The 27,896-nt window shown below is 34.2% G+C and overlaps 1 protein-coding gene across 1 annotated transcript; it reads left to right on the top strand.

Annotated features, from left to right (window-relative positions):
- The first annotated feature begins 12,216 nt into the window (after positions 1-12,216).
- LOC124355865 (neurogenic protein mastermind-like) lies at positions 12,217-22,309 on the top strand. Its single transcript, XM_046807020.1, has 5 exons — positions 12,217-12,444; positions 18,104-18,296; positions 19,436-19,746; positions 21,540-21,715; positions 22,136-22,309. The coding sequence occupies exons 2-5, from the start codon at positions 18,133-18,135 to the stop codon at positions 22,307-22,309; spliced, it is 825 nt and encodes a 274-aa protein (XP_046662976.1). The 5' UTR covers positions 12,217-12,444; positions 18,104-18,132.
- The last annotated feature ends 5,587 nt before the right edge of the window (positions 22,310-27,896 follow it).

Genomic DNA, 27,896 nt, shown 5'->3' with positions numbered 1-27,896 from the left:
GATATAGTGCAACCTTGGGAAATGAAGATCTCTTTTAGGTCGTTGTTTAACTCAGCAAGTTTATCAGGAGAAACCCTTTAAGAAGAACTCGTGCCGCGTCATTAGTTGGAAACGTTAGCTTGACAGGACGAGTCCGCTAACAACTTTTTCCAATCCTGAAGAAGTATTCGAGGAAAGCTGAAGATTAAAATGTTCATGAAATGTTCATTGAAAATATTCAGTAGTTAACATGTTCAAATCATGCTCTTTCTTTTCTGTATGTTAACCTCGGAATTTTCAGGAATGTTGTAGAGAATAACGTTTCCCTCTCTTCGAGATCGATCATTGAATTAAGAGAAATATCCATCTTCGGAGACATGAGAAGCGCTATTCTTCAGCTATTATTAGCCTCAGTGGCAGACGGCCGAGATTCAAGTTCAGTACGCCTTATATATAGAGCTTCGATTGATATTTTCATTTGAGAAATACTTTCAGTGTCTGTCTGCAAGTCTCTTTTTTGTATATATTTAAACTTATTTAGGTGATAATTAATTTGGCTGTTTAATAGGTGAGTCGTAATCAGCCTGATCACATTGCCATTTCTTAATGTTTAAACGTATTTCGAATAACCAAATTTGACCAGACAAAACACTCATTTTTATGCAGATTGTTCAAAACCATCTACATGTACCATCTATAACACAGTCAAATTATGTTATAAGACCAAAACACTCTATTTTCCTACTGGCTTACAACGATATGGGTGTTGCGTTGCTATAGTATTATATAGAAATACTCAAAAACTCGTTTTTTTTAAGGAAAAATGTGTTTTTAATTTGAATATACATTGCATTAAAGGAAAACTATGTTAATAAAAATTCGTGTTAAACAAATGAAGAAACAATTTATGCTGGAGGCAAGTATAATGAGATATATTACAAGATTCTTCAAATGGATTATTAACTGGTTCCGACCATTTTCTCCACATAAATTCACAAAGGTAACTGTCCAGTAATTTTAAATGATTGCCATTTTGTCGCTTGATACCTGACTTGGCCACTCTCCCACATTCTCTTTACTGTGTAGGTGTGCTCGCCCGTAGCAGGATAAATGAAGTTGAGGGTTTCGTTAAAAGAGTAATTAGTATATAGTGTTTACAGTTTTTTTTATACCATTATATGCTGGCCACTTTTGAGAAATTATAGGAGGACCTGGAGCAAAATTCTCAGCAATAATAGGTAACACTGAAACTTCAAGTCTGTTTATAACGGCAAACAAAAAACATTCATTTGTTTCCCGGCATATGCCACCTAATGCCTTTTGTACTTTCCTCTGGCGAAAACAGATTCATAGAATTCTACAGTTAGTCATGGATATTTTAGATTAAGTCATAAAACTTCGAAGGAACAGATCTTGCCAGTATCTACAAGGATAATATGACGGATGTATATCTGGCACACACGTTACCCTCACGATCGTCCTAGCTCAGACTTATATCAATGTACATTCTTTGGAACTTAGTTGATTCAGTTTCCTCTAAAAGAACATCATCCACAAATACAGCTCTGAAGACTCTTGAGTTCTAAGAGAGAAATGGATTATATTTTAATATAGATATGATTTGATTTTAAACGAATGTTAGTCAAATAATGAAAAACTTGAGTTCAATTTTACTAAAGATGTTGTTTACAAGTCGTATATCGTGCTTCCTTTGATGCAAAGAATCGTTGGCATACTGAATCACATCTCCATGCTGGGTTACTGATTTTGGTATGCAAACGTAAACTGGAAACAAAGTAAGGTAGAGATTAAATCCTTGAGTGTCGCCATAGGTAATTTTGACTTTATTTGATATTACATTAAAAATATGCACGCACTGGCCTCAATCCTTGAGATAAGAAGGAATTCACGTGTCGGCAGACCCCGTAACCCCGTAACTACTGGAACATTTTCGTAACTGATACAACAGTGTTTCATGGTGAACGCAGTATTGAACAATTCTTTGAACAGATCGAGAAAGATTCTGAGCATATGTCGCCTTCCCAAGCCATCGACAACATTTTTCAGAAATTATTTAAAGCGACGATAGCGGATTTATTTTTCTTGAAAACTAACTGTTCAGTATTTTAAAATTCATTGTTTTTGAAGAAAGCACTCAAGTCTCTCACAGAAAACCCTTTAAAAATTGTTAATAAAAGATTAAATGAGGGAAAATGCATGATACTTGCTTCTTATTTTACAACGCTCGTCATTAAAAAATCGTAATCGTTTTGCAGGCTTCAACAGGAAATGTTCCAGTTTCAAACGAAAAGTTGATTAGTTTTGAGATTGGATTCAAAATGTGTCTGAAGCAACGTTTGAGTAGCCAAACTGGCATAACATTACTATCACAATATGATTTCCTCGAGTCCAGTCTTTGTACGAGACGGGCTAACTCCTCAATGCACACAGGGGTCAGAGCAATAGATGCTAACAGTTCCCTAATACCAACTCTATAAGACTGGGATGTTGGACAACACGAATTCGTAGAGACTACAGAAGATAAATAATTATTGAGTCCATTTGCAGCCTGCCATTGCATTATTCGTTCATGTATTTTGATTGTGATTGGATTGTAGTTTCGGTTCAAGTCAAACTTTTGTGGCAATTCATTAATAATAAATTCTGTTAGATTTTTTAGAGAAGTTTGCTCAAAGATCTATTGACGTCATATACTTTGTTAATTTCTGAAATATTTTGAAGTTTTTGTTTAAGGTGTAGTGTGTGTGTGTGTGTGTGTGTGTGTGTGTGTGTGTGTGTGTGTGTGTGTGTGTGTGTGTGTGTGTGTGTGTGTGTGTGTGTGTGTGTGTGTGTGTGTGTGTGTGTGTGTGTGTGTGTGTGTGTTTATAATAACTTCTCAGAGACTGAGAATTCCTTTGATTGACCAGCGATTTCTTTGTGGGTTTGAAAATTGTTCTTTTATAGGAAATGAAAGGTGTAAATAGTGATTAAAGCGTACTCTAACAGTTTGATACAACCTATTGACATTTTTGAAACTGTCCCAAAAGTTACAGGCTTCATTTTTAACAATTCGTTCAGTTCAACTGGCATATCCTATTAAAAATAAAACACTCTAAAAAAGATGTTTGTAGAAATATTTAGAATGTAAAATTACATCACTTGACCACAACCTCTTCCCTGATCGGAGTCAGCCGTGACAAAAACAAAGGCTGTAGTGTTGGGAATTTTTTCGATGACAGAACTTATCACATCGGCCATTTGTGTTGTGGAGTTCATGGACCAATTTTGAAATAATTGAATGAATTTAGAAGGTCCGTAGCCGCTGTGTTAGGGGTCGATATGGTATTATATGGTCTTACATTACAAATAGTATAATAAGATCTCAAATTTAATAAATTCCACTAGTTTTGAGAAAAGGAAATTTATTAGGTTTCCAATTTTCAAATAAAGAGTTGACAACCCCATTGGGAGATCTATACAACCGTATCATTAACATTTTTCTGTGTGTTTGAAAGACTCTTGACACCACCGGTATAACTGCAATTAATGTGTAATATTTCATATTGCAAAGGACTTTTTACTAAAATTGTTACACCATCCCCTGGAGTGTCTTAGACAGAAGTTTATTTCAAATGCAAAAATTTGAAGAGGTGGATTGCATTAATATATAATTTATGCTCTGAAACCACAAACATAACGAGTCTGTGCTCGTCACACACTAGCCATGAATAGTAATAATATTATAGTGTATAAGTATTTATTAAGATGTCTTCAGTTGTCAATTCTTAAAACATAGTTTTTGACGAACAATTTGCTGTAAACTTTGACTTTCGTGTGCTCATCGAGTATCTAAAATTGTACTTTTCTTATACCCTTTTCTAACGCTAACCTTAAGGCCGGTATCGACAGTGCGAGGCTGCTCGCTGCAAATGCCTCGTGGCGAATGCTCGGCTTTTCCTCGGACTGTGGATACCGGGGTTGCTCGGTATGAGGCGTTCGCATCACACAATGTGAGGCGAGCCGTGTGCTTGTCGGTTTTAGAGCAGTGCTCAAAGGTGCCTCGCTCCGAGTTGTGCGTCAAGTGGATACCTGCGCTGTCTGCCTCGCACCGTACAAGATACAATTCTGCACCCCAAACCAACAAACCTCCACAACGAAACTGTCATCATGGATAATCATGAAATGATCAGACAACTAGTGAAGTGTTTTAAAACCAAACGTTTACTGTGGAATTCAAAATGCCCTGAGTATTATTATAAACACAAGAGAGAAGACTTGTGGCGCGAAATATCGCAACTGTAAATGAGTCTCCAGTAGCTAAGAATCTCAGAGTAACAGCTAATCTTTCCTTGGTGGTAATACCACTGCGCATGTACGTGTCACGTTTCTTCACGGCAGACTCTATCATTGTAATTAAGTTCAAAATCTTGCTTGGACATTAGCAAGAAATTTGGCACGTCTTCTAGGAGTCTGTTCCCGTATTCAAACCGATTTCGATCATTTTCTTTTGACTCACCACTCACCAACGAGGGTTTTAAAGGTTTAAGTCGCTTATTCTGTTGTTTTTCCCTAATAATCGTCGCTATCACAATAAAAGCAGCGGCAGACACTTGCGCATTTCTAGAAAAAAAAAACATATTGTCCCGACTGTCTTCACTACGAATGCGGGTGGTTCGCGTGCTCGCAGTGAGCATTCGTGGTTACAAACTAGCTGCTAGCTGAAGAGCTCACCATGAGGCAGATGGCACGAGGCGTTCGCAGCGAGCAGCCTCGCACTGTCGATACCGGCCTTTATGATTAATGTAATATCTTGAAAAGAGGGCAGGTATCCGTCAGCGAAACGTCACATTTCCAATATTGTAACATTAACTGAAAGCAAATTTCATAATCCCGTTATCCATTTAAATCAATAATATCCTTTAAACAGAAGTCAGACCCTTAAATTGTTGAAAGTAATTTTCAGAATTTTACGATAGAATAGTACGTTCCATTATGATCAGCGCCTGGATAGTAATATTTTGAAATAGTCATCTAGAACAAAGCAAAATCATGTTCATTTGTGTTCACCTAAAACGTGTGTTTTGGTGATTTATGCATTGTTTACGTTTTAATACGATGAAAATAAGACGAAAGCGAATATGAAAGATAGATTTTGAACATAGAGTGCACAATTGACGTAAGAAGTATGGTGGGAATGTATCTCCCACCATAATGGTGTAAGGGCATTATCTCTCTTACATTACTGCTCCTACACGCCAACCACCGTGACACACACTGTATAAAATTAAGTATAGTAATTAAAATATTATATTAACGTTTCCAAATTATAAGGGGCCGATTATTCACGTTTGTCTTCCCACGTTGTTCAATTGCTAATGTCCACAACAGTTTGTCTCTATTTGAAGAAAAATAACAACGATAGTAACATTCCGGTTAAGTCATAGACGATATGTTAAAATATTCCAGATCCTAGGTAGAGTTGAATTGCGCACACCACGAATGTTGTCTACGCGTGCAATCAATAATACCCAGTGGTGCCGGGCCGCTAGAGAGGGCGTCGCTGCACCCCTCTATTGATCGGCAACGGTGGCTATGGTCAGAGTGTGGTGAATCTGTCGTTTTCAGTCATCACGCTTATTTAATTTTTATATTTATGTATCAATTACTAACTAGTCAATAGTGGTAACGTTTATTTTTATTCAAAGATAATTACTGCATAATTTTTCAATAACAACATGTTTTGAAGCCTCAATGTAAGTACGTAGGATTTACCAATTTCACCTATAACAGCATTTTTAGAGATAATTTTCAGAGAAAGATATTCAGGTCATGCATGGTTTAGAACATACTAAAATATATCAATAGTTAAGACCTTGAAATTAAATTGATTTGTCAGATAATGCTTTCATTATATTAAACTAACCAACTTTTATTAAGTATCTTTCTTGTAAAATATTTTTAGCAAGTTTTTCGTTACAGTGAAATAAACTAAATGCACAAATCCATATCTACAGTTTGTAACTGTTGTATTTACACTCAAGCTGAACGAGGTATTTTCACCAAACACAACGTTTGATTTCATATTTGGTCACATTTAAAGAATTACACAATTCCATATAACAATATGTATTGTTTTAATGTGATACTTATAACTGTCAGGCAAAGCAATAAATAAATGTCCTGAAGGAAATGTATTTAATTGGATAGAAAATCAAATGTTTAGATGTTCTATAACTATAACCAATAGTTAGATGTTATACAACTATTGGTTATTGGAAAAGCAACTAGTAAAGCAACAGTTTGTTGACTTGCTGAGTTTTATATACTTGTTATTATGATATATAAGTTATATATACTGAGGGACAAAATAAGTGGGACACTCAATATTGTTCAATCTTTTAATGTTATAATTGATGTAAAACCAAAATCCAAATTGAAAAGTGTTCTTTACACATTTCTGCAACAAACGAAGAACAATGTACAAAGATTTATTCGTAATTACAAGTTAATTCCTAAAAAAGCTTAAAATTCAAAAAAAGGAGAAAGAAATTAAATGGTTAGAATGATTTTGTCTTGAACTTGGAGTAGTCCAAAGGCGTTTTAGTATCTTGTGTTCACACCTCGGGCTCTGATGACTGCCTGTAGTCTGCGACCGATGCTGTCAATCAAGCCCCGTATCACCTTCTGGTCCAAGTTATTCCACTCCTCCTGCAGGGCCGCACCAAGCTGTTGCAAAGAGTCTAATTCACCTCGACGATTTCTAATTGCTCTTCCCATGACATCCCAGATGTGTTCTAATGGATTAAGATCCGGGCTGTGTGCGGGCCATTCCATTACTTCGATTCCAACTTATCGTAAGTAATTTTGCTCCACCCTTGCGGTGTGTGGACGAGCATTATCTTTCATCAGCATGAATCTAGGACCCACAAATCCCGAAAAAACCACTAGTTGTTCTGACAAAACCTCTTCCACATACCTTTCAGCATTTAATGTTCCTCTATTAACAATTACAAGCTCAGTGTGAGCCTCTCTTGAAATTCCTCCCTGAACCATTATGGACTCACCGTCAAAACTGTCTCTTGGCGATATTGCACATTGAGCAAACCTCTCTCCAGCCCGTCTCCACACTCTTTCACGACCGTCTGGTGATCTCAGGGAGAACCGAGACTCATCGGTCCACAGCACTGGGCTCCACTGCTCTGCGGTCCAATTGACGTTAGTTCGAGCAAACTCAAAACGAGCTCTTCGATGGCGCGGGAGCAGCCTAGGACCTGTAGCTGGGCGATAAGCTCCAAGTCCCACCTCATGTAACCTTCTTCTAATTGTTCGTGTGGAAACATTCACTCCACGGGCTCTCATAAGCTCATTACGAACTTCAACAGAAGTTCGGAACCGATTTCGCAAACTTACTGACACAACAAAACGATCATCTCTGGCACTTGCTGTTCTGTTACGACCTGATCCCTGCCTCCTTTCATAACTTCCTGTTAATCTAAAGCGAATCACAGCTCTGCTTATGCTGGATCTAGGGAACCCTGTGATGTTTTCTACTTCTCGCAATGTTAAGCCACTATCAACACTAGAGCAACGGCTCTGGCACAATCTGTTGGCGACAGAGGCATTTTCTGTTGTCTAAGCTGGGAATGATCTGCAGTAATGGATAGACACACAGACTGAGGCTGGCAATTATCACAAAGGGTTGAAAGTTCACTTCTAAGCTGATAAGGAAGACATTATTTTAGACTCATGATAAGATTAGCAATATTAATAAAGTAAGCAAGATGTTTCAGGATAGATTTGAAGCAATCATGTAAGGAATCAACTACAGATAAGAGAAATGTAGAAATATTTAATTTTAAATAAAATATTACACAGTTAAAACAATTTAAAAGCTTGTCCCACAGTGTGTGTGTGTGTGTGTGTGTGTGTGTGTGTGTGTGTGTGTGTGTGTGTGTGTGTGTGTGTGTGTGTGTGTGTGTGTGTGTGTGTGTGTGTGTGTGTGTGTATAATTACGATAATTTTATGATTTAGATATACACATTTAAAGTACTAATCATTCGAAAAACAGTATTTGCAAAATTAGTAATAGTATTTTGAGATTTAAGACCATGCTAAATGGAAAATATATTTCCATGAAATTGGATTTAGAGTTGTAAACAGATTAATATGTTAACAATAAGCTACACTTTAGGCAAGAGACTACCTTTTATCTAAGAAGTACTATTCTGAGCCACGAAAGGGGAGCTTTAGTCATGATCTAGTTTTCTAACTTTGAATTATACTTTGTATTGCTTTCACAGTAGTAATCAAGAATAAAAAAATAATTAAGATAGAAAATAATTATACCCCTAAAATGGCTAAACATTGCCAAATATTCCAAAAAATGTTTATTGAAAGTAATTGTTCTTCATTTAATTCTAGTCAAGAAAACAAAATAATTAATGCTAAAGAATTATTTTCCTCCTTAAGAATTGATTCTATAAAGGAATGTTCTGAGTTTGATACAAGCATACCGTGCATTTTGTTATAATATTTTAACTGCGATAAAGATATTCCATATGATAGACATTTTCCTTGTAGTTTTCCCTGTAGTTCTGAAAGATTTTTACAACTTTGTGTTTCTGTTTACTCTATGATATTCTTGAAATTTTCTGAATGGAAACTGGTTTGCAAAGGTGGAAGACAACTGAACTAACAGATTAGGTCGCTTCACAGTCTAGGCCTAGCCTACAGTGTTTTTATTCTTCATTTGTAAAATAAATATTTCCAAAGTTACTCTACTGTAAATACCTGTTAAGCTATATAATAAAAAGTATCAGAGTGAAAAACCAACTAAGACTGTAAGATAGCAATTTATATAATGATATTGACAAGTTGTAGTTTCTTGCGATTATCCAAATTTGGGTTATCTTTGTTTTTTATTTTATTAATAAAAAAATGATATTTTTAATTGCTATAAAAGATGAGAGTGTTTAATATTATTACTACAAATATTTCCTAGTACACAACTAAAAATCCCATTCGTTGTCATGGTTCTATTGGAAAACATAACCAATATGTGTAATAAATATTACATTTCAAGGATTTATTTGTTTATACAATTTTTTTAAGACATTGAAAATACATATCATGTTAGCAGTGGTCATTACCTATAGAATCGTTAAAAAATCATTGTTTCCATGGAATATCAACTTGAATTGTTTCAATAAAAAAATGTATGTTTTAATTTTATCATACTTAAGCCCAACCCAAACATTATTAAAACAGTTTTAAGTTCAAAGTTTTTTATGTAGGCATTCTAAAAAATTACAAAAATAAAATAAACAGTAAGTACAAAATTATCCTTCTATAGTTTGTTTTTATAAAGAAGATCCCTGACGAATGCGGGTCCCGACGATCTCTCACACGCTAACCATCTCACTTTAAACGTATACCACATTAAAATATACTCATATATTACCTCAGAATCAATTTTCTACTACTTTTGTAGGATTTACCTATGTATTTGAGTTGAAAGAAAAATATTTTTCGTCTTTATGTGGATTGTTATAACCAAAATTATGGAGGAAAACGTAGTTTTCTGTTTAAGGTTTACGTTTCCGCCTCTTTCACACACCAATAAAAATTGCAGTAAATAACCTTATATAGCATTTTCTTTTATGTCTCTTGAAGAATGGCATACTAACAATATTAAGATATTTTAAGTTAATAATTCAGTAATTAATTTGTTGTAAACCACTGCGAAATCGGTTACCTTAATGAATTAGCTATCATTTTCAAATTTTGAAAATACTGTTTGATATACTTGTGACATTCTGCTTGTGAACACTGATTTGGATTTATACTCAATAGAATTTGTATTTATTTTTAAATCAGGCAATATATATAATAATAGTAACTGTCTATACTTGTGAGTGAGGGAGCAACTTAAGCGAGGAACAGTCACAAAACTATGAATTCTAGACATGCTGCGCCCAGCCCACGTTGCCACGAGCAAATTTCTAAGCATCACTAGCTGGACAAAACAACAACACTCCTTTTAGATATTTTACTCAGTAGCTCGTAATACATCTCACCCTCAAAAAACACATCCTATGTTTTAGTGAAAATATGCTTTCAAACCAGAAGACTAATTCTGGAAATCTCAATGTTTCAATGTCTAACTTACAGGTAAACACTGTTCCTTATGTGGGGCGGCTACTTCCATCTTAAGGTTTGCCAACACTTCTCTTTCGGAATAGATTATAACGAATCTACCACCACCAATTACAAATCTTGGTACTGATTTCGACTGCAATGAATTACTAAATTTATTTATCTTTATTGTACTCGTATATATAACACTTTTTTCTTTATAATTCACACATGAATGCCAAATAAACCCCAAGAATAGCTAAGAAATCCTTTATAAATGACTGGACTAGTTTTTGTCGTATTTTTGGTGAATAGATGTCGCTGATGATATAGTGCCTTACAATATAGTTATAGGCAATATAGTTCATACAAACTAACAAGAACCTAACGATATCTCATATACCAGAAACATACAGTTGTTATACTCATAATTACATTTAATGTTGGTAAACTAAATTTTATGATGTTGGCTTTTCACTTTGAATTAAAATCGTAATATGTTTATTTTTGAAGTAATGGTAGTTTTGTGGGAACGGTCAGTAGCGAAAAAATTGCACATAAGCCAAAGCCTAGTTATAATGTTTACTTCACATACCTCTTGAGAACGATGACGCTTAGCGAAAATTGTAGCCTGAAGAAGCAGATTGTATTCTCGGCTCAGGAAATAGCCACTGCTCATTCGTTGTAATCCCTAAAAACTCTTTTAAAATAGCTATTATTTGTGGAATGGTGTAAAATTGAATTATTACGAATTCTAATTAGTATTCTCAACCAGTACGTAGAGCATCTTATAGTATTTTAAAAATTTCAAAATAATATCTAATAACCGATTTTGTAAGGGTTTACAAAACTATAATTACGGTTATTTAATTATTAACTTAGAATTCTCAATTTTAAATATATGTAGATTTCAAGTTATACGAGAAATGGTGTATAAGAATTTTTAATATAATTCTTTTAACAATGATAAGATAAAGTAGAGAAAACTTATATCTGAAACAGAAAACTGAGTTTTTCCCATATTTTTGGATACAAAAATCCACATAAACAAGAACTATATTTTTCTTTTACTCGAATACATGGGTAAATGCTAATAGTAAAAAATTGTATCCGAGGTAATATAGGTGAATATTTTAACGTAGTACACGTTTTAAGTGAAACATTAAATTTAGCGTGTATCTGAACCCGGCTCCGTTAGTGATCTCCTTTAGAAACACAAACTGTAGGTACAGAATTCCCTTTACTCTTCCCATAGATTAAAGGATATAGTCTCGACTTTCTAACCGAGAGTTCACGGGTTTAAATTCCGGAGAAGTTCAATCATGTATAAACACGATTAACAGTGTAATTCGGAGCCGGTATAGGTAAACGGTGTGGCCTTAAAAAGAATAAAAAAAGAGTTACAACAGACCGTTTAATGTTCTTTTTTTCCTTTCACATGAATTTCTAATTCCCAGAATGTTAATCATGATGTGTTATACCTTTGTTTATAATAGTTAATAAGCGTTGATTTTGGCCTATTTCATCTTAAGAACGGGATCCACTGCAGTTTACGTGCTTTACATTTATCTGTCTTTCTATATAAGTTAAAAATTATATATATTTCTTATCAAACTCTTTGCCTTTATATTTTATTGCAATGTGAAACACCTTCCCCACCGATACAGAAGTAAATCCATCTTATCATACGGACATTACTTTTCTTATTATTGGGCTTGCCTCTTTTATTGTTTCATGATAACTTGAATACATGGAACTTTTAGGTAAACTATGGGATTAACAAATCGTTGCTTTCAAAATTTTGGAAACATGGATTAAAGATTACTTTTGTATTTACATTTAGGTGATTATTTGAGTGAGTTACAATATCCCTTCTTATTCACATATTAATTATTCAGGTATAGTAAACAGTATTAATAAAAATTAAAAATGTGTCTGATAGAGAACAGTGAAATAATGGCATGGAAATTAAAGCATACATCATAGAGTATTAAAAATGGCGTGCATTTAATCACATATAAAACAGAACAGAAGGGATAATGGAATTGGAATACAGCTTGGCGGGTTTTATAAACGGAACACTGAAACGAAACGAATGAACTGAAGTGGAATAGTGGAAAGTGGAAGTGGTAGTGGAGTGGTGTCGTTGTTTGTTGTGGTGTGTTAAAGAGTTTTAATTATTATAAATTATCCTTCTCGCATTATACTAGTTAGTTATTTCAAGTAAATAATACTTTCCCGTCAATTAGGGCTATTAAATGATTGACTCTAAAGTATCACGGGATTGCTCTAAAGTACCTCAAAAGTAGAAAAACAGTTGCAACTTCACTGGTAAGTTGTAGGCCTAGTTTGTAATAAAAATTAGTTATTTTGTTGTCATCTTCCCTTTATGATGTTTCCTCTGATATTATATTTAGTTGATAAACAGAAGAAATACAAAAAGTGTCTAGTTCAGTTTATTTGACAATCCTTTAGGTTATCTTACAGATAACCTAAGTAAATGCCTCTTTAATTAGTTAACCCTTTGATAATATTGGCTCTATACATGGATATATAAACAATATGAATATCTCGTGGGGCGATTATGCTTGGCTGTAATATAAAAAGTCCAACACAACCCTTTTAATGCCAGAGATGAAATCAAATCCATGTCAAAAAGTGCAGAGTAATTTTTTGTGTGACTGCAGAAAGTGCCAGAGGGTTTTGTATGAAACGTATCAAATTTATTTTTGATCATAAAAATCTCGTTTTTACTTCTTTTTAAAGGTAAATAAATTAAATAGCCTATCAGAAAATATTTAACATTTTAATTTTTATTTCATGTTTTAAATTAAAATATCACTAACCCTTTTAACCCCAGCCATTTTTTCCACGGACTTGCCAGAAAGCCCATGGCGATAAGGGACCGTAGTGCAGAATTGAGGAAAAATACATCTAGTTTTCTTATTTTTGAAGATAATTTTTAGGTTTTTCTTTTAAATTGTTCACAAATAAGTGTACTCTTAGATGTAATAGTTAAAAAGTACTTTTACAGAATGATTTGTTTTTTTTTAGCGTATATATACATAATTTTTTAAATATTTTTTATAGCCTAGTTTGGACATAGGCTACATAAAGGGTAGAAAAAAAATTGTAGCCCCTGAAAAATGAAGCAATTTTGTTGTACACATATTTCTTACTACACACACAAAATTTGAAGAACTTTCCTTGATAAATGCAGGAGATATATCCAATTAATTGTATTGCTGCATAAGCACTTCTTCATATATTTCCACATACACGTCAGTAGAAGTATATAGATATGTATACTTGTTTTGCACTTTTGAAATAATAACAATTGTAAAATACCACAAACTAATTGTAATGGTTTGTAAGACTAAAACTTGTTTAATTTTTCAAAAAAGTAAAAGAAATAATATTTACAATATACATTTTATATAAACAACTCAATTCATTGTCTTCAAAAATAGCACATTCACCACTAATAATAGTGTTTATCAAAGTGTTTTCATTCACTGGTAACTTTTCTATACGACGTTTACTCATGTTTTTGTACTAATAATACAATAAATCACACGAAAAACAACCGCTTTCAATCACACAAACTAATTGAGGTTATAAGTCAGCATACAACAACAATGCAACTGAAGTCGTCTGACAGCCGACATTGACAAATAAACTACGCTCAACGACGACGAAATACGATGCCAATTGGAAGGTTTATTGTTTTTGCATGTAGCCCGTTTCTTCACCAACTACTATACCGAAACTGATGGCATTTGGACATATTATTAGCCAGCTACATTAAATTCTCGAAACGTCCGGTATATCGGACGTTGGGCATTTTAGCTAGACCACCTCTGTCCGATATATCGGACGCCAGGGCTAAAAGGGTTAAACAGCAACATTTCTACAGAAACAGAATAAAAATCAAGTTTGAGGTAAATTAGTATAACTATTATACACAAATTTTATTTTGAAATTTCAATACTTTCATGGGGTAGGGTACGATAAACGGACCCGGTTTTTATATCGAAATTGGCAAACGATATTACTTAATCATAACCATCAACATAATCAATCGATACTGATTAATGGTTTTTAACAATTAACTTAAATAATCTATATCAACAGTTATAAACACTTTCAAATAATACTAATAATGTAATATTTCAATTTTATATAAGTAGCCTAACATTTGATTATTAAAAATGGCAGTAAATTTTAGAAAACTACATGACAATGTTTTGAAAGATGATAAGACATGTTCTTGAACATGTTTGACTCGTACCGAAAAACGTATTTGAAATTTGTGGGAAAGAAACAACTGTAACTGTGAGAGGAGCACATATGATCGTCTTCAGTTTTCCTAATTTTGGTTATAATAATTTGTTTGATTACTGTAAATATTAAATTCGTATTTTAATTTAAAACATATGATTGTTATTGAGGACTATAGATACTTTTATATCAATTGATAGATTGATAGTCTAGGATTTGAGATGTGAATATTAGGCCTATCGTTGATTACATTCTTCGTTATAAAAACCGGGTCCGCTTATCGTACCCTACCCCTTTCATGATAAAGATAATTTAAAAACAACCCAAAATCATGTGTAATTTAGTCTAATAATATTGTACCATAAACAAAATTGTTATAAATAGTTATTTGATAGAGATTATTTTTACTAATAGGCCTACGCAAGGTTTCAGAAAAAAATCCACTTAAAATTTATTTTTGATCATTAAAAGCTTCTTTTTAATTCGTTTTAAAGGTAAATTAATTTTACATCAGAAAATATTTAACAATAAGATGTTTATAAAATCTAAAAAATTAAAGATTACTTTAGACAGTGACTTTTGTACAGAAACAAAATCAAAATCCAGTTTAAGTTTAAATAACTAATATAAGAAATCTGTATTGTTAAATTTTAATACTTTTATGGTAAAGAACATTTAAAACACCCTAAAATGACGTGTAATAATCTAATAATATTCTACAATAAATACAATTTTAAAAATTATTCAAGGGCTAGAGTTTTCTTTTGCTAAAAGGCAGAGGGTTTTAGAAAATATTTAATTAAAGTTTATTTTTCAACATAAAAAGCTTTTTGAAAATTATTTTATAAACTTTAATACTTTAATGATAAAAGCCATTTTAAAACAATGCAAAATAATGTGTAATATAACAATAATTACTAAAACGAAACTAAAAACATAAACATAACTTTATTCAGACAATTTTCAAACTACAGTCCTCTAGTTATTTAATTATTTCCTCTAGCATTACAAAATACATATTTTATTTACAAATTTATTATTTTTGGTCATAAGGCTTCAATATTTTGTACAGTTATGTAAAATCAGATCTAAAGTTAAAATATAGAAATTACTGTGTTGTACTTTAAATTTTGTTTAAGCCTTTATGCTCTCTTTGGTCATCATGAGGAAAGCTTATTAGTTCTCCTGTCCATTACAACTGGACAAAACTAAAATGCTGAATTCTTTCCCTGCCCAGTATTGCTGGGCAACTGTGAAGTAGTAGAGGTACTTTGGGATTATACCGACCACACCAGTATGAAGAACACAAAAATATAAATTTATAGAAACAAACATGATAGAACGAAAAAACAACTATTTAATTACAAAATTACAAATTTACAACGGTTATCAATTGTTAATGGGGTCAGATTCCGTTATATGCCCCCCACGCTTAAACTTTTTTCAATGAAATTAGAACGTTATAAAACGATGTAGTTGAGTAACAGAACTAACATTCCATCAATCAACAAGCATTTCCAGGTATTGTGATCAGTATTGTTGTCGCTGTTACCTTATCTTTCTCGAGAATCTCGATTACGGCACGCCGCGCGGCATCACATGATTATTTAAGTTTTTTGCACGGTACATAATTGCTTTTCCATTACAATTCAATTTATATTTCTGATCAGCCCCTCTAGAATTTGATATTTTACTGATAGGTACTATCTCGAGGGATGTTTTTCTTTCGTTGGCATCAGCGCGGCGCAGCTGCCGAAGCCCGCGCTGATGGTCGGAGGCACTCGCATTTTGGGTGGCAGAGTGTGATCAAGAATAAAAACAATTTTTGAGTGTTTTTTTCAAGAAAGAGTTTAGTTTTTGTTTGGTAATGTTTGTTTTTGTTGAATTTTTGTGTTTGGAGAAATGTAGGGGTAAAACACGGAAGTACAACAAAGCGACGCACCAGCTGAACGGGCGGCGAGACTCTGCAATCACGTTATCTACTAGACCGCTTGACTTTGACCTCTGTCTGAGGATGGGGAGGGGTTTGCTATAAGACAATCCCTGTTTTATATTGACGAATATTGTTCTACGCTAATCTAGTAATCAGTAGAAGCAAAATGTCAAATAACGATTCATGTCTGGGTGTGGTCGGTATAATCCCAAAGTACCGTAGTAGACTTTTTACAAGGACTGCAAAAATGTTGGTTTTAGATTGTCCTGGAATTTTAAAGATATTTATTTACTTAAAAAATGTGGTAATTGTACAGGAATTTCATTATTGAAGTTGGCTTGACACCCTTTAATTATTCTTCTTCTTTAAAAGAAAAGATCAGATTAATTAATTTGACAATGAACAAAAAGTAATATACGAGAATGTTTAAAAAATAAGGGAACTATGGCAGTAACTCGAAAACTATGTAGGCTATACAACAGAATTTTGTTTATTATTGAAATTCTGTTATAAACTTTCAAAGTAATCCTCCTTTTGATATTATAAAATGATTCCAACTGTCTACCCTTTTTCAAACAATTCACAGAAGCTCTTTTATGAAGAGTTTGTTTAGAATACCTGAAAGAGCGTGATTCAACTTACTGTCTGTGATTGAAAAGGGCGTTCCTGAACCTTTTTATTACCTGTGAGAAAAGATGGAAGTCGTAGGGCGCCAGATCTGGTGAATATGGTGGAGCATGATGTCAATGCCTAGATCCTCTATGGTGAATTGTGTTATTTTTGTTCACTGAGTGGGTGTGTTGTCTTGATGCAGAATTCATTAAACTCATGTCTTCAACTGATCCTGTCAGCAATCTTTCCTATCAATCTGTGATCTTCCTGGAGTATAACATCAAGGGTGTTATATATACTTTTTATTTTTTTTGTTTGATTTTTATGGCGTGCCTAGGTGTGGCTTTCTTCTCCCCCCATAAATCTTGTGTCATTCAAAAACACATACCTGGGATGAAAATTTGTCTACATATGATTTCGGAACTATTTTCAGATTGTTGGTAGTAGGTTGTTCAAAATAACATATCTTAATTACATTAAAACATAAAACCAATATTTAATACTTTTAATAGCAAGGCCTTTTAATAGCAAGGCCTTTCGATAGCAAGGCTATCTTCGTCAGACACATCACAAAAGTAAATACAAAAAGTAAATGTGATTTTTAATAATAGTTAAACATGTGTGATTTAATATTAATTTGTCCTGTGTGGCAAATATTTAAATATTTACAATATTTAAATAAAAGTATTAAATATTGGTTTTATGTTTGAATGTAATTAAGTTAACAGTAACCAATATAAGCTCCAACAAGCTACAACACAACATCTGATCGCTGCACACTGCTGTAGCTTTAAATCCTTACTGGGTACATGAAACACATCCTTACTCAATGACTCCCTCTTATAGACTCAATACTTCCACGTAGACAGTGCTCATGTCACAGCGTTAATGATTAGATCTCTCAAGAACAACTTTCAGAGGATCAGAGCGCACATATTAAAAAAAATAAAATTAGTCCTGTTATTTTTTATACACCCTCATAGTAGGTTATATATTGTACTCATTTAAATTCAGATAACCCATTTCCATTAATGATAATTTAATATTTATAAGGTATCCCAACTGATTCATAGTTGGTGAAGTAGCCTATCATGAACTTGTAATAATGTAAAAAGGATATTGGAGAATTTAGTGTGTTTTCAAGTCTTGTATGACATTTTACAGCACAAGAGTGATAACAAATCACCATCAAAATGCATAGAAGTATAGGTAAACGCATCCGAATGGATGAACCGCCTCCTCCAGAATATGACACTAGCAATCCAATGACTCCGATGGACGGAAGCATGGCGGACTCCCAGGAGCCTTACACCCCTTACACACCTTACAGCAATCAGTCTACACCGATGCATGGAGGGTGAGTGTATTTATAATTTACTTGTACAAATAAAAGCATGATGCAATAACAGTAGTCGTGTTTGAAATAAGTAGACTTAATTATTATACCTAGATTTGTGTGATAGACGTGTGACTGTTTATTTTTAAAGTTTAATAGGCTTATAGACAAATTTTAGGAGTAAAAATTCCAAAAAAACATTTCATTACAATATTGTATTGCAGATAGGTCTGTAGGCTACCTTATATAACTGCAGCGGTTTAAACAATTGTGAGATTGGATTAGGATTAATAAATAACATGCTGATTTATTGTAATATAAAATTGTATGTTGGTTAGACCTATCAGAGTCTACTGCAGTGACTATAATTAGTAGAATATTTGTCTTGATTCAAATCTAAAGGAAAGTTGGGTCAGTATAATTAAATTATTGTTGGAAAAGATTACTGTATGTAATTGGTCATGTTTAAATAAATTATAAATGGTCAAGTTTTAGAAATCATGATTGGAAGTTACATTGTTGGGCCCTGTAATGTAATTATTGTCAGTTATAATAAACTTTTAAAGTTTAATGGTATGAAACCAACATGAGGTTAGGAGAAGAGCCCTATTTGGATCCTCACAGGTAGGTGATGAATTCAACACCAGCATTGAACAAAAGCTCTTGGATCTCTTTAAGGTACAGGAGTAGGCACGCTCTACTAACAGAACTTGGGGTGTGCAATAAGCTTAGGTGTACACATTAAGAACTTAATACCAGCATTGAACAAAAGCTCTTGGATCTCTTTAAGGTACAGGAGTAGGCACGCTCTACTAACAGAACTTGGGGTGTGCAATAAGCTTAGGTGTACACATTAAGAACTTAATACCAGCATTGAACAAAAGCTCTTGGATCTCTTTAAGGTACAGGAGTAGGCACGCTCTACTAACAGAACTTGGGGTGTGCAATAAGCTTAGGTGTACACATTAAGAACTTAACACCAGCATTGAACAAAAGCTCTTGGATCTCTTTAAGGTACAGGAGTAGGCACGCTCTACTAACAGAACTTGGGGTGTGCAATAAGCTTAGGTCTACACATTAAGAACTAACTAAGAGTTCATTATATATCCCTCTTTAATCTAATGTAATCTGATACTAAAATGATGACGGTTTTTTTACAGTGTCGATGTGTATGGTAATAATCAGCAGTATGAGCCTCAGAACAACTACGAGCAGCAACAGCAACATCTGTATGAGCAACAACAGCAGTATGAGGCTCAACAGCAGCAACAACAGTATGAGGCTCAATTGCAACAACAACAGCAACAACAACAACAGGAGATGGAACAAGAGAGCCCTCTCAGTCACCAGGCACAGGATCAGACCATGCAGGATGTGGACAACTCCGGATATGATGCTCCAGCACAATATGAGCAGCCATTGACCCCACTGAACCTGCGTGGGGGACGGATCACCAGGGCTCGGTTGAGAAGTGAGTAACATTACTATAGAGAGCATATCATATATATTCCTGAAATTTTTATGCTGTACAAGTAATCATGAAGAGTGAAAACCTCCTAACAAAGAACTTCATTATTGTTGAGGTTTAGCTAGCAAAGTACATTATAAATGTCTGTTTTGTAACTAAATTTAATAAATAATAAAAATTTTAAATGTATGATTTGCTAGTAAAGTGACAATGAAAGATATGCTTATGGGAATAACAATTTAATAGTTGAAAGTTTTTTTATGGATTTACCAGCTTTTTAAAATTTCATATGGAGGATGTAAATGTATAAATAAATAAATAAATAAATAAATATATATATATAATATATATATATATATATATATATATATATATATATATATATATATATATATATATATAGTCTCTTAGAGCAGTTTCAAAAGAAAACAACAATGTTTTCTGTTTTCGTACAATATTTCGTTGTAATTAACAACTTTTTCAAGTACACTTAATATATATATATATATATTATATTATGAACTCCACATTATAGGGTTATCTTTATGTTAGAATAATAAATCGTAAACTAAAACCCTTTTAAATTCTTTTATTTCAGACACGTGTTTCGGTATAAAAACCATCTTCATCATCATCAATATCAAACACAGAATCTTAATCAAAATTAAAACTGTGTCATATAAGTTTAACATCTGTTTTAAATAGTCGACAGGTGTATATTTATTTGTTTTGTTTATAATTTAATTAGAGGTTAATGTTCACACTGAAGATGGGTTTATACCGAAACACGTGTCTGAAATAAAAGAATTTAAAAGGGTTTTAGTTTACGATTTATTATTCTAATATATATATATATATATATATATATATATATATATATATGTATATAAATTATCTTTAGATATATCTAGATTCCCTATCAGTATTGTGTCAACAGTTAATTGTAAGACTCCTTTATATTTTTGATGATTGTAACTTCCACTTCCCAAAACTATTGTTAGCACGATTCCATAAAATATTTGCATATTATATATAACTAGTCTTTTGGAGATAATTAGTTTATCCAAGTGTTTAAAACTGATAACATTTCAGCTGGTTTACAGTGGTGTGTATTTAATCTGTTTCCAACAGATTGTGGCTATTAAAATGTTTGAAACCATTTGCAATAAAAAAGTGTTTGTATCATGAATAATATGTCTTTGAAATGGCAACTATTTATAGTTGTAAAAATATAGGCTAATGATGTATACCATTATGGTTATGTCAAAATGGGTCTACAATTCAATATACTCCCTCTTATCCTTGAATGGTCCGGGTGGCTGAATGTCAGAAATTTTGAGTCTTTTGAACAGTTTATGGGACTAATCAACAGAAATCAACTGACCTGTTTAGTTTCAGGTTATTTGTGAATGAAAGAAAAGATGAGTAAAAAAGTAGATAACTACAAATTTTTCATGTAAATAATTGTTATTAAAGTGTTTATTAAACCATCTTAATAGTTTACAGAACACGTCCAAGATAAGATGTAATATCGTTATGCAAGACCATTTTGCAGTCAGATTGAGGTCCAGTCCTAAGGTGGGGAGTCTAGTGATTTACAAAATTGCCTCTAAATGTTTTGATACTTATTTATGGAATTTAATGGTGAATACAGAAGTTCGCAATAACAAAAATGTAACACAAACATTTAATCTGGAGTTCATATCTGAAATAAACTTTTCTTCCTAAAAATATATATTGCTTAGCTTTCAATGACCAGTTCTAATAAAAATCATTAATAATGTTTTGTTTGTCAGATGCAAACCAACAGAATAATCCACCACCACCTCCTGCTACACCTGCTAGGAAGGTAGCCACTGAAGAGAGGACTACTACGAGACGAAAGGGAGTCAAGCGGTCATATGCAGAAACAATCAATGATGAGGACTCGAGTCTGTATATAATTGTCCGCAACGGCCGTGTCACATTGCCTGTAAGTACAATCATTGCTAATTTTAGTAATGTGGGGGGGGGTGGGGGGGGGGGGGGGTGGGGGGGGGGGGGGGTGGGGGGGGGGGGGGGTGGGGGGGGGGGGGGGTGGGGGGGGGGGGGGGTGGGGGGGGGGGACCCCCACATAGGCTCCACGGAAGCCTGCCTGGTTCTTTAGTGACGTGGGTTGGGTGCGAGCCTTTAAATGTAACATAATATAATGTACAATATTGAGGAGGTTCAAATTAAAAATGACATTTTTTGGTCTGGTACATTATGACGAGTATGGAGTATTTTCATTGGTAATAATTGGGTGAGAGGAATCCAAAATTTAATATAAAAAAGAAAAAAAGGAAAGTCTGTAATATAAAATAAAACAAAAAAATGCATGTTGTGGTTATGGACATAATTCTGCTCCAACGAGAGAGCCAGCCCGACGAGAAAACGCGTTCCAGTACGACCGACGCACACACATCCGCGAAACCGGGCCACCGCCAGCGACCACCCGCCCCGGCCCAACGACGACCGCTGTTCATCAACACCAGCGGTCTGTGATTTGGGCAAACCGTCCAGCAGTCACCGCCGGGCCCAACAATAGCCACCCGCGAAGGCCCAACAACCCTTAATCACAAAAGGCGCGCCAACCGCCGGAGGATGTGATTAACTGTAAGATAACGGATAGTGGACTGTTTGTCAAGGTCAGTGAAGAGGTCAAGGTAGCTTATCTGTATCCCGAGACTATGACGCTTTCGGCCGCGTCTTTGCCAATACTAAGTATCCAGCCATGCACTCTCTTTTTATAAGAGCTTACAGAACATCCTCCAGAGTTTCTCAAATAGCTCGGAATATTCCTATATAATATATGCGCAATATAAAATGGACTTGTTGTTGAAAAAGACCTGCCTTAGCTGCAGTGGCTGTATTCCTATCGATTCTGCGGTTCGTGTAGAGTATGTATGGGATACATTGTTAAATATTAATCTCGGTTGTTTGAATATGTAGAGTAAGATGGTTTTTACATAAAGCTGTCTTATGCTGAGAACTTCAAAAATATTAAATAGATCATGTGTCGGAAACCTAGTACCAACTCCAATTGCGGCCTTTAAAATTGATTTTTGGACTATATATAATGGTTCCAAAGTTGTTCTGAGCGCTCCACCCCAAGCAACAATACCCCCCAAAAACAAAGACTGACAGTACGCAAAATAGGACAAGTTTTTATTTCAGAAAATGTTAATATTCCGTGTAATTGTTTGAATCCAAATATGTATTTCCGAATTTTGTTTTTTAAATATTCAATATGGGCAGTCCACTTCATTCTCGTATCACATATTACACCTAAATACTTGTATTTCTCCACTTTTTCAATCTTTTCGCATTTGCAAGTTGTATTAATGCAGCTGCCGCAAGTGTGCAGAGTAAGAGAATTAAAATGTGGGTCTGATATCTGTGTTAGTGAGATTGGCATGAATTTCGTTTTTGAAACATTTCAGAGATAAAATATTTTGATCAAACCACTTTTTAAGAACAGACAAATCATGTAACGCATTGTTATAGACATCGTCCCAGTTTTTACCCCGACATAAGACCACAGTTGTCGTCGGCAAATAAAAAACACTGGCCGGATATATTTAGCTTGACAACATTGTTTATATAAACAAGAAAGAGAATTGGTCCAAGGGTACTTCCCTGAATTACACTGTAATCAATGGCCCTCTCCCCACTGTCTACCCCACAAACCGTGACAAACTGTTTGCGATCAGAGAGGAAACTTCGGAACCAAGATAGGGATAGCCTTCGACAACCTATGGATTCCAGTTTGTGTAATAGTTTACTTCTGTCTACGGAATCAAAACGCTTTTGCAAGGTCCAGGAAGACTAACAAACAACGATTCATTGCAAGTGATAGCATCATTAATGTTTTTTGATAAAGCAAACAAAGCGTCTGAAATGTTTTTTTTCCTTTCTAAATCCATACTGGAAATCGTTAAGAATAGATTTTTGATTCAAAATACTGAACAAACTGACCTTTTACAACTTTTTCAATTATTTTAGAAAAAATACTGAGCAATGAAATTGGAACGAAAATTATTTTTGCACGTGACATCATTAGACTTTATGAAGAGGAATGACTTTAGCTGTTTTAAATTCGTTTGGAAAAATTCCTGATGTAATGCTTAAGTTAACAATGTGCAATAGTGGTTTTACAAAAATATGTACATTTTCCTTTAACAGAGAAGCAGACACGCCATCATCGCCCGGGGCAGAGCCACCTCGTAGACTGTTTAACAGTATTCAGTATGTCAGTTTCAGTAACCGTGTGCATTACAAAGTCAGTGTCAGTAGTAAAGTCGCTGTCGTTCACTAATGGAGTCCCACTGTCGTCAATGGCTGAGGCCAGCTGCGATCCAACCTCGGAGAAAAACGCGTTAAAACTCGTCGGCCACTCCCTTCACTTTATTTAGGTTCAACTCTCCCTCAAAGTTTTTCAAATATTTTGTGATAGGGAAGGAATCTTTCTTTGTTCGTCTGCCAGCAATTTCGTTGACTGTTTCCCAAAAAAAACTCTAGGATTGTTTGACGATGAGTTAAATTTTCTCTCTGTAGTACCGTTTCCTTGCACTTTTTATTAGATGATTTAAATTATTGCGATTTTTTGAAAAATAGCGTTTCAAATCGGTATTAAAGGGCTGTTTTTTAATTTGTTTACTCAATTTGTCGCGTTTTCTTATTGACGTGATGAGGCCTTCCGTTATCCAGGGTTTAATTTTTTTCTTTTTGGATGAACATTTGTTTGGAGATTTTTTAGAATTTTCAAACGATAGAAGAAACAATTCCCCGAAAACACCGAGAACTCTCCAACACATCGTTCGTCCCAGTCACAGAATCCCATTTCTGTTCGCGGAGGGAGAGCGGTAAATTTGTTCTTATCTACGAACCCACGACTAACTGTAGGATCGCAGCGAGCCTCAACCCCATTTTCCACAACCTGTATAGTTAGTAAAAGTACTTGAGTGGTCAGTGATGTCAGTGCGCCAAACCCCGGGCCCTTACCTTATCAAAGTCGTTATGGTCCACAAAACACGTGATCAATACAAGTCCGGCTGTCGTCAGTCACTCTGGTCGGCAAGTTTATACAGTTTACAAACCCATGTCCACACAAAGTATTCAAGTATCGGTCTACATGCAAGTTGTTTTGTAATATGTCTATATTAATATCTCCAAGAAAAATGTATGTTTTATCTTTCGTTTTTCTTTCGTAAAAATCTGTCCAGTTCTTCAATGAATATGTCTTTGTTACTGTCATGTGTCCCTGTATACCGCCAGTAAGCTAAATATAGTTTTGTGAAAAGAAAAGTCAACAGTCAATCCAAAAACGTCACCAATCACCACCTCCGTTACAGTAGCTGATAGTCCCTTTTTCACGTATATAAGTGTCCCATCGTTCCTGTTTAGTTTCTGTATCGTAACCGTCTAAATCAAAGCAGAAAGCGTCCTCGCCCAGCCAGGTCTCCGTCAAAATGATGATGTCAAACTGAAAAGTTTGAGTGCCTCGAGTGACACTAATAAATTATTGAAATTTTTAAAATAACTCCTTATATTTAAATGAAGGAGTTTCAATCTATTGATATCTTCAAAAAGTACATGATTACAGACATCACGTGAATCTTCAAACTCCTGTCGCACCCAACCCCATCATAAACATTTGCATCACCTTCATTTACTTTCATTAATAGTAAGTTACTTAATCAAAATAGTACAAAGATAAATGATATTACAATTGAAATGAAATGGAAAACTATAACTATCTCCTCTGATCAAACACCAGGCTATTTACGTCCTACCCAAAACAATAACTCTGTGGTAAAAAGATCTATCTTATCAATGAATTAACCATAATGACGTCATGTTAACATAGTTACAAGGAATAAATACATTTAAAAAAAACTGTTTAATTTTAAGCCCATCGTGCAGAAAAAAAATGGTTATAATGTGTGAGTGAAAACATATCCAACTATCAATAAAATATTGAATATGCAGTTTCGAGTAAAATACATTCATGGTGTTTGATCAATGAAAATCAACTACAACTATTTAGCATGATAATTTTAGTGTTATACATATCAATTATAATTAATGAAAAATAAGTTAAATGTTGGTAAACCAAAGTTATTTTTGGAATGTTAGATCATGAATTAGCTGTGCTGTTATTATTTCGGAAACATTGATTTGAAATACCTGTATATTGAAGTCTTGTAACTATGGGACAATACATATAAGCTTGTAATTGTTTAAAAAAAAAGAAAAAAGAAAAACAGCTGCAATTCATACACAACAACTTAAAAATGTTCTGATACTTTTTATTCAAGCTAAACAAAACCAAAAATTTTAAAATAAAAAAAAATCTTATCTTGGGGTTTTTAAACTTGTTTAAAATAAAATTATATCAAATGTTTTATCACTAGGCGTACTGCACCAGTTTGGTTACTTGAAACAGTATTCACTTAGACAGTTGGAAAAAACATTATTTTGCATTGCTTTAATAATCATTAAACTATTCCACTATAACTTAACATATTAATTACGAAATTTACATCCTCAGATAAAAAAAAAGAATAACAAGATTCAGTTTTACATTCAATTTCAATTCAATTCAAAAAAGATTTATTTCCAAAAATTTACAAAATAAAACTTTACAAACATTCAAGGAAATTGACACCCACATAGGCTGAAGCCTGTGCGTGGGTGCGAGCCGTTAATGTAACATAATATAATATACAATATTGAGGAGGTTCAAATTAAAATGACATTTTTTGGTCTGGTACATTATGACGAGTATGGAGTATTTGCATTGGTAATTAATTGGGTGAGAGGAGTCCAAAATTTAATAATAAAAATAAGGGAAAGTCTGTAATATAAAATAAACAAAAAAATGGCATGTTGTGGTTATGGACATAATTCTGCTCTAACGAGAGAGCCAGCCCGACGAGAAACCGCGTTCCAGTACGACCGACGCACCACATCCGCGAACCGGGCCACCGCCAGCGACCACCGCCCCGGCCCAACGACGACTGCTGTTCATCAACACCAGCGGTCTGTGATTTGGCAAACCGTCCAGCAGTCACCGCCGGGCCCAACAATAGCCACCCGCGAAGGCCCAACCAACCCTTAATCACACAAGGCGCGCCAACCGCCGGGAGGATGTGATTAACTGTAAGATAACGGATAGTGGATTGTTTGTCAAGGTCAGTAAAGAGGTCAAGGTAGGCTTATCTGTATCCCCGAGGACTATGATGCTTTCGGCCGCGTCTTTGCCAATACTAAAGTATCCAGCCATGCACTCTCTTTTTATAAGAGCTTACAGAACATCCTCCAGAGTTTCTCAAATAGCTCGGAATATTCCTATATAATATATGCGCAATATAAAATGGACTTGTTGTTGAAAAAAGACCTGTTTAGCTGCAGTGGCTGTATTCCTATCGATTCTGCGGTTCGTGTAGAGTATGTATGGGATACATTGTTAAAAATTAATCTCGGTTGTTTGAATATGTAGAGTAAGATGGTTTTTACATAAAGCTGTCTTATGCTGAGAACTTCAAAAATATTAAATAGATCATGTGTCGGAAACCCAGTAACCAAACTCCATATCGCGGCCTTTAAAATTGATTTTTGGACTATATATAATGGTTCCAAAGTTGTTCTGAGCGCTTCCACCCCAAGCAACAATACCCCCCAAAAACAAAGACTGACAGTACGCAAAAATAGACAAGTTTTATTTCAGAAAATGTTAGTATTCCGTGTAATTGTTTGAATCCAAATATGTATTTCCGAATTTTGTTTTTTAAATATTCAACATGGGCAGTCCACTTCATTCTCGTATCAAATATTACACCTAAATACTTGTTATTTCTCCACTTTTTCAATCTGTTCGCATTTGCAAGTTGTATTAATGCAGCTGCCGCAAGTGTGAAGAGTAAGAGAATTAAAATGTGGGTCTGATCTCTGTGTTAGTGAGATTGGCATGAATTTAGTTTTTGAAAACATTCAGAGATAAAATATTTTGATCAAACCACTTTTTAAGAACAGACAAAATCATGTAACGCATTGTTATAGACATCGTCCCAGTTTTTCCCCCGACATAAAACCACAGTGTCGTCGGCAAATAAAAAACACTGGCCGGATAT

The sequence above is a fragment of the Homalodisca vitripennis genome, chromosome 2 (assembly GCF_021130785.1).
Source record: "Homalodisca vitripennis isolate AUS2020 chromosome 2, UT_GWSS_2.1, whole genome shotgun sequence".
In the NCBI taxonomy this organism is placed as follows: Eukaryota; Metazoa; Arthropoda; class Insecta; order Hemiptera; family Cicadellidae; genus Homalodisca; species Homalodisca vitripennis.
Note: the sequence above shows the minus strand (reverse complement) of the source record. Positions and strands in the feature narration are given on the sequence as shown.

What these genes read in the sequence shown, in the direction of transcription:
- LOC124355865 (XM_046807020.1), top strand. Translation starts at nt 18,133, where the DNA reads ATGCATAGAAGTATAGGTAAACGCATCCGAATGGATGAACCGCCTCCT. An exon ending in TCTACACCGATGCATGGAGG is followed by an intron (nt 18,297 to 19,435) that starts GTGAGTGTATTT and finishes GTTTTTTTACAG; the next exon opens with TGTCGATGTGTATGGTAATA. An exon ending in ACGGCCGTGTCACATTGCCT is followed by an intron (nt 21,716 to 22,135) that starts GTAAGTACAATC and finishes TGCTCCAACGAG; the next exon opens with AGAGCCAGCCCGACGAGAAA.